General features: G+C 45.3%; 1 protein-coding gene across 1 annotated transcript in view; it reads right to left on the reverse strand.

The window, feature by feature from the left end:
• Nucleotides 1–6,934, reverse strand: part of LOC102259108 (iron/zinc purple acid phosphatase-like protein) — a 14,185-nt gene extending 7,251 nt beyond the window's left edge. The window contains exons 1-3 of the mRNA XM_005885962.2: nt 6,643–6,934; nt 480–680; nt 7–189 (exon numbers count right to left, since the gene is read on the reverse strand). Coding sequence (XP_005886024.1) covers nt 7–189; nt 480–680; nt 6,643–6,763 — 505 coding nt within the window. The 5' untranslated portion in view covers nt 6,764–6,934. The remainder of the gene's footprint in view (nt 1–6; nt 190–479; nt 681–6,642) is intronic.
• Between the last annotated feature and the right edge of the window lie 386 nt (nt 6,935–7,320).

Raw genomic sequence — 7,320 nt, forward strand, 5'->3', positions numbered from 1 at the left:
CCTCACCCACATGGAGAACAGCATCGTACATGCCCTGCTGAGTGTCCCTGCGCAGCCGAGGTAGGGCCCTCGGGTTGTCAGCCCCCATATCCCCAAATACAGCCAGAAGGGGGCTCCAGTGGGGCCCATTCTTTAGGGCCCTGAAGCGGAACCGACGGCTCCAGCCCTGAGTACTGCCACAGCGGTAAACTGGGGGGAAGGGGAAGGTCACAGTCAGCGGGGGGCCTCCGTGTGTCTCCTCCACCCCCACCCATCTTCAGTTGGTAGAGGGAGGAGGCAGGGGGGTTGAATGAGTCTGACCCATGCCCCTTCTGTCCATCTCATCCCAGGTCCCCACACCTTCCATTTTTATCCCAGTGTCTCAGACACGCAGAGGAGTTACCAGCCCAGCCTGAGCCACCTGCCAGTGGCAGCTTCCAATCCACATCCCACTCCTCTTCCCATTCCCTCCTCAACACCCGGGCCGGGACCCCTCTCACCATACTGGACCCCCGGCAGCAGCCCCTGCAGCGTGACGCGGTGTATGTAGAGCTTCCGCCGGAGAAAGCCCCCATCCACAAAGGGGCTGACGGTGCCCTGGGCCCGGAGGGGCAGGGGCCCTGATAGCTGCAGCCCGAACTGTACTTCAGAGTGGGTTGGGACCCATGTGGTCCAGGTTACGGTCATGGAGCCCGGCTCACCTGGGCAGAAAGGAATAGAGAGGGGCTGGGCAGTGAGGCCTGGCAGGGCAGGGAGAGATGTGCAGAGAGAGTGAGGGCAATGATTAACAGCCCCTGAAGACTCCGTAGTTAAGGACAGAGGTTGTGGAGCTTCCCAAGTTCAATCCCAGCTCTGCCATTTCCAAGCTGTGCTTTCCTTGGGCAAGTCACTGCCTCGCTGTGCCTCAGTTTCCTTATCTGTCAAATGGAATAATAAAGTACCTATTCTATAGGGTTGTTATGAGGCATAGATTAATAAATATAAGTAAAGTATTTGAAACAGTGCCTAGCATGGTTAGGGTTATATGAGTGAATGGATATTATTATTATTAATATTATTATTTTTTACTATGTGCAGGCCTTGTGCCAAACATTTTACGTACATAATATCATTTAGGGGTTATAAACTCAGATGTCTAGAGGCCAGCTAGGTAATATAAATGGGGAAAAGGGCCAGCTGTAAGGAGCAAGACAGTATGGAGCTGCGGGGGCGGGTGGTGGCAAACTGCAGACTCTGCCTGGTCTAAAAGGAGCAGCCATCACTCAGCTCTGGGGACACCTGCCATGCAAGAAGCAGGCCCAGTGCCACCAAATCTGTCAGTTTCTAGAGTAAATTTTTATATTGTGGTTTTTATGTCCCGAGTATATATAGATAGATACACAAATCCAGACTTTTAAGTGATTGTTCCAAATTCTTAAACATTAGCAACCAAATCAAGGTTTTAAAAATATCATGAGGTATAGTGTAATGTTGAGTATTCCCCTCCCATCTGGTTCCCTGTTCCCTCATGTCACAACAGCAATGATAACTTCACCCGCACCATGAAAATGCACACGCACAAGGTTACTGATTGCCACACTGTGTGCAATCACCATATGCCAGAAACAACTGAAAGGCCCGTATGTAGGAGAGTGACTGAATAAATCCTACAACATGTGTACAGTGGAGCACTATGCAGTGTCAAAAAGAAAGAGGACAAGCTCTGGGAGCTCTAGGATATGGAATTATGTCCGGGACATACAGTTAAATTTAAAAAGCAAAGTATACAAGAGTATAGTTAGCTGCTCTTCATGGACGAGGATATAAGACAATACACAAAGATACACTCATTTGTACAAAGAAAATACAGGGAGGATATACTAGAAACTAAAGAGATGGATTACTTACCTGGGGTGGTTGGGAAAGTAAGGGGTAGGAGAAAGGAGAAATGGGGAAGTAGGAATTAGGAGGGAGGATGCCGCTCGGAGTCTATCTTTTTTGCATAAAAATTCTGAATTCTAAAAGCTATAGTCATGTTTCATATCTCCTTCATACACCCTAAAAGTAAACTAACAAAATTACCCAGGATGTAGGGAGAAGCTAGTATGGAATATAAACACTAACAAATGGATGTAACTATATTTAAAAATGAATAAAGTAACCACACTGAAGGGTTGGGGAAGAAAAGTAACTGTGGAAAATAGGTCTTGACTGGGCACTGTAAGATGACAGAGAAAAAGGACTGCACATAAGTGCCATCGTTCAATAAGTGTTCTCACAGGGATACTGGCAAACAATTCTGAAACGACTTTATGTCTATACTAGAGGCCCAGTGCACAAATTCGTGTGGGGGGCGGGGAGGTTGGTCCCTTAGCCCAGCCTGCACCCTCTCCAATCCGGGACCCCTTAGGGGATGTCCAATTGGGCCTAAACCGGCAGTCGGACATCCCTCTCACAATCCGGGACCCCTGGCTCCTAACTGCTCACCTATCTGCTGGCCTGATCGCCCCTAACTGCCGCCGCCCTGCTGTGTGGGTCCTGGGTGTGGGTATCCGGCTCCCTCCTCCCTCCTGTCAGAGTCTGGGGCACGCCACAGGACCCAGAGTCAAGTCCCCACCCACCCATGTGCGCCTCAAAATCGAGCGACACCCAGACCCGGCTGGCCCCACCCCCATTGGGCGAGACCCAGACCCAGCCAGCCCCACTCCCGTCAAGTCCTGCAGGTGCATCATGTCCCCAGCCGGCGCTGGGCAGGGACGCAGCCTCCTGCTGATCAGTCATTACGGCGTGAGGGCGTGATGGCCATTTGCATATTAGCCTTTCATTATTATAGAGTAGCACTGAACAAGTAAGTGTATGTAGATAGTGGGAGCTATGGTTCTCAATGTTGGAGAAAGAAGTTACAAACAAAGAAAGAAGGAAAAATAAACCTTTGATGTTGGACTGAAATCAGAGGTATCAGTATGATCCCATGGCATTTAATATATATACAGATAGATACAGAAGTATAGACGTGGCATGTGCTAACAAACATACCCACACGTATGGCCTAGCTTCATTTGTGAGGACCTAGAAACAATCACACCTCAGTGGCAATGAGCACACCTAGTGTTCAGAACTTGATTTCTAATTACCCATTCTCCAATGGAAGGAATCAGGGCTCTTTGGAGAAGTTGTTGATTAGAGATGGGCAGGAAATATACAGGATGAGCCTGGAATAATTTGAGGTGCCAGACAGTGAGGAAGTGCTCAAAAATGAAGGGGCTTTGTGAACAGAATACAAAAGCTGCCCTGGCCAGCATTGCTCAGTGTCAGAGCGTTGGTCCAAGCACCAAAGGATCACAGGTTCAATTCCCGATCAAGGGCACACACCTGGGTTGCAGGTTCGATCCCTAGCCCAGTTGGGTCATGTTCAGGAAGCAACCAATCGATGTGTCTCTCTCACACCAATGTTTATCTCTCTCTCTCTCTCTCTTCACCACCCTCCCTTCCACCCTCTTTTCCCCACCCACCCTTCCACCCTCTCTAAAATTCAATGGAAAAAATAGCCTTGAGTGAGGATTAACAAAAATAAAAAATAAAAATAAAAGGACACAGAAGCCATTCTGAAGGAATTGCAAAAGACCAAATCAGGGACAATTTGAGCCACAAAATAAATAATGATAGTACAGAATTTTAAGCCATAGAATAAAATAAGTATCCATGAGTCTATACTGATATAAAGAAATAATTGAATAAATAAATGAATGGAGGAGGGAAGGACAGCCTTTCTTTAGAATAAAATTTCAATTAGATGAAAAGAGAGAATTAGAAGATTACAAAGTCACAATTAGGTGAACATCACGCTAATAATTGCTGTGGACAAGATTCACCAATGGATACTAATATTAGTGGACAAGTTTAAAAAGAAATATGATTTTTGTAGTCTCAAGGAATCTTCCCCAAGATATTTATTAACAACAAAGGAAAGAATAAAAACTTTACAATGGAGAAACCCAAGAACTAAGCAATAACAGTCAGCATCACCAGTAATAGCAATAAGCCAGTCGGCATCATGCATTAGGAAGGACACAACATCACATCTTTCTCATTTGCCAGAAAAGCACATAACTTAGCTCCAATCATGAGAAAATATCAGACAAACACAAAGTGAGGGATGTCCTACAAAATACCTGCTCAGTACTCAAAAATGTCAAAATAATGGAAGGTAAGGAAAGACTGAGAAACTGGAGATTGGAGGATACTAAGTAGACACAACAAATAAATGTTAAATAACTAAATCAGTGGAAAAACTGGTGAAGTCCGAACAAAATCTGTAGTTTAGTTAATAGCGTTGTACCAATGTGACTGGTATTAATAATAGTGCCAGCCTGGCCAGCATGTCTCAGTGATTGAGCGTTGACCTATGAACCAGGAAGTCACAGTTCAATTCCCAGTCAGGACACATGCCCAGGTTGTGGGCCGGATCCCCAGTAGGGGGCATGCAGGAGGCAGCCGATCAATGATTTTCTCTCATCATTGATGTTTCTATCTCTTTCTCTCTCTCCCTTCATCTCTGAAATCAATGAAAATATTTTTTTTAAAAATAGTGCCATGGTTAGGTAAGATGTTAACATTAGGAGAGACTGGCTGGAAGGATATAGAAACTCGATAATATTTTTGCAAATTTTCTGTTAAGTCTAAAATTAGTACAAAATATAATGTCTTAAAACAAATACCATGGCTCTTGAGTTGCTTAGGTTCAAATTCTAGAATGTGTGACCTAGGGTCAGACTCTTCATCTCCACGAGCCTGTTTACCCTTTTGTATAATGGGAATAACAATAGCACCTATAGCTTAAGGCCCAGAATGAGGTCAGTGGAGTGATCCTTCTGAAGCACTTAGTCAGAGTATATTCACTACTATCATTTTGTGATCTCTGGATTTTCTTTCTTTTTTTTTTTTTTTAATTCAACAGCTTCATGTTTTTATTTTTCAAATATGAAACAATGAAGATATTCTGAATAGTCAAAATCATTCTGTCTGGAATCAGGACCAGCATGGGCCACCCTTTTCTAGAACCTTTTTCCCTTAGTGCTCTTCCATCTCCCATGGTAGGAGCTCAGAATCTTTGGCTCTGCTTCTGTCGATCTCTGGATTTTCATAGCAGCTCCCTGAGATGGATTTTATTGTTGTTCCTTTTATCTCAGAGGTCTCCGGGCAAAGTGTCTTGTCCAAGGTCACTGGGTCAACAAATGCCAAAGCTAGTTCATTCATGCAGTTTCAGATTCCACATTGCAACTAATCTTTAAGAAACTATCTTCCTTAAAAGTGTCAAGGACACAGAAAACAAGGAACATTTGAGAAAGTGTCCCAGATAGGAGGGGACTAGAGACATGGCAGCTAGATGCAACATGCGATCCTACAATGGACCCTGGATTAGAATAAAGACATTAGTGAAAAAGATGGTGAAATATGAAAAAAAATCCATGGTTTAGTTAGTAATGTGATACCAATGTTAAGCCCTTAGCTTGACAATGGTACCATGGACACATAAGAAATCAACATAAAGGGAAGCTGGGTGAAAGATGTACAGGAAGTGCACTGTCTTTGTGACTCTTCTGTAAGTCTAGAATTATTTCAAAATAAAAAGCTAAAATAATTAGGAAGGGAGGGAGGAGAAGAGGGAAGGAAGGAACACAGGAGGGTGGGTTGAGTTTTGGTGCAAAAAAAAGAATAGCCACAATTATTTGAAACTCCTTTTAAAATCCTCTTCTCTGTTTCAACCACATGTCTGCATGAGACCAAATTTTCTTCATATATATCTTCTAAAGCAGCATATTATCGAAACAGACTGAAGCAGAAGAGGATGTGAGGAGGATCAAGCTGTCTCCAGACATTAAAGTGACTTAAACAAATGTAACTCAATGGCACTCTTTTCACTAGATTTCTTTTCTTTGTAAAATATAGTTATTATTCATGAAAAATGTCATTTACCTTAATGCAGAATGGGTTTATTACTATTCATTTAAATGACAATAAATATTTCTAAATGGTTTTGGTTTCTAATATGGCAAATGCTATGGATATAACTCACATAAACTAAAGCTCTTTGAGGTTCTCAAGAATTGTAGCTGTGCTAAGGGGTCCTGAGACAAAAACATATGAGAACCTCTGCTACACACCAAGCTTTGTTTTTGTTTGTTTGTTTTTCTTTTTGCCACTTCACAGGTAATATCTCATTTACTCCTCACTATGAGATCACACTACTGTTATTCTGTTGTCCAGAGAAGTTAAGTCACTTGCCCAAGGTCACACAGCAGGTAGGTAGCAAAGTTGGGATTCAAACCCAGGAGTCTATGCAAAGGGTCCATGGCCCAAGACCTTACTACCCAGTGCACCACCACCTCGTGATCAAGGATCAGGAGACAGCCTTGTGGGGACACAATGAGCGGTTACACAATGAAGAGCAATAGCAGCCCCCTTTGGAGGGCACTTACTATAGGCTGGGCACCAGAATCATCTCCCACACAGCCAGGTGAACCAACCCTGCTGGTGAGCCCCACTTAACAGAGGCAGACAACTGAGGCTCAGGAAGGGCCAGCCACCAGCCCAGGGCCTCCCAGCCATCAGTGTGTGATTCCTGAGCCCCCGACCCAATGGGCCTCACTGGGAAATGTCCTGGGAGGGGTCACAGACACTTACCTGGGTACGACAGGTGGACTTGCTCCGGGGCAGCATTGGGATCCTTTGGGAGCCCCTGGACTCCCAGGGAGAAAAACAGGAGCAGACAGCAGCAGGACCAGCAGGGAAGAAAGGGGCACATAGTGGTGGTGGAGTGGACAGAGAGGGGAAAGGGATGGGGGCCGTAGTAGATCAGATTCCGTCAGGGACAGCAGGAGGGACTGGGAGGATGAAGAATGGAGGGGGATCAGGCAATGTCACTGGGAGTGAGGCAGGACGGAAGGGAGGTCTTCCAGGGATGGTTATCCAGATGCTGGAGAGCAAACAAAAAGATGATCACTACCAAGCAGCCAACGCAATCTGAGCCTCCTGGGTGCCTAGCACTTTGCATAGATTAACTCATGGGAGCCTAGCAGCATTCCTCCGTGTGGTGGCCACTGTGATCAACAGCCCATATCACAGATTAGGAAAATGAGCAACCCAGTGATTCAGCTGCACAGCTCGGATGTGATGGAGCCCAGATTGGAACCCATGAGCCCTGGCTCTTAGCCACAGCTCACTCTCAGCACAAGAGGTTTGGGCGTGAGAGGGGGGCTCGAGTAGGAGGTTCCCTTTGGCAACCCCACCCCCCAGCATTCCATTCCGCTTTTAGTAACCCCAGTTTCTTCTACCTGATTCCCTACATCCCTAGCATTCCAC

Source organism: Myotis brandtii, unplaced genomic scaffold, assembly GCF_000412655.1.
Source record: "Myotis brandtii unplaced genomic scaffold, ASM41265v1 scaffold947, whole genome shotgun sequence".
NCBI lineage: Eukaryota > Metazoa > Chordata > Mammalia > Chiroptera > Vespertilionidae > Myotis > Myotis brandtii.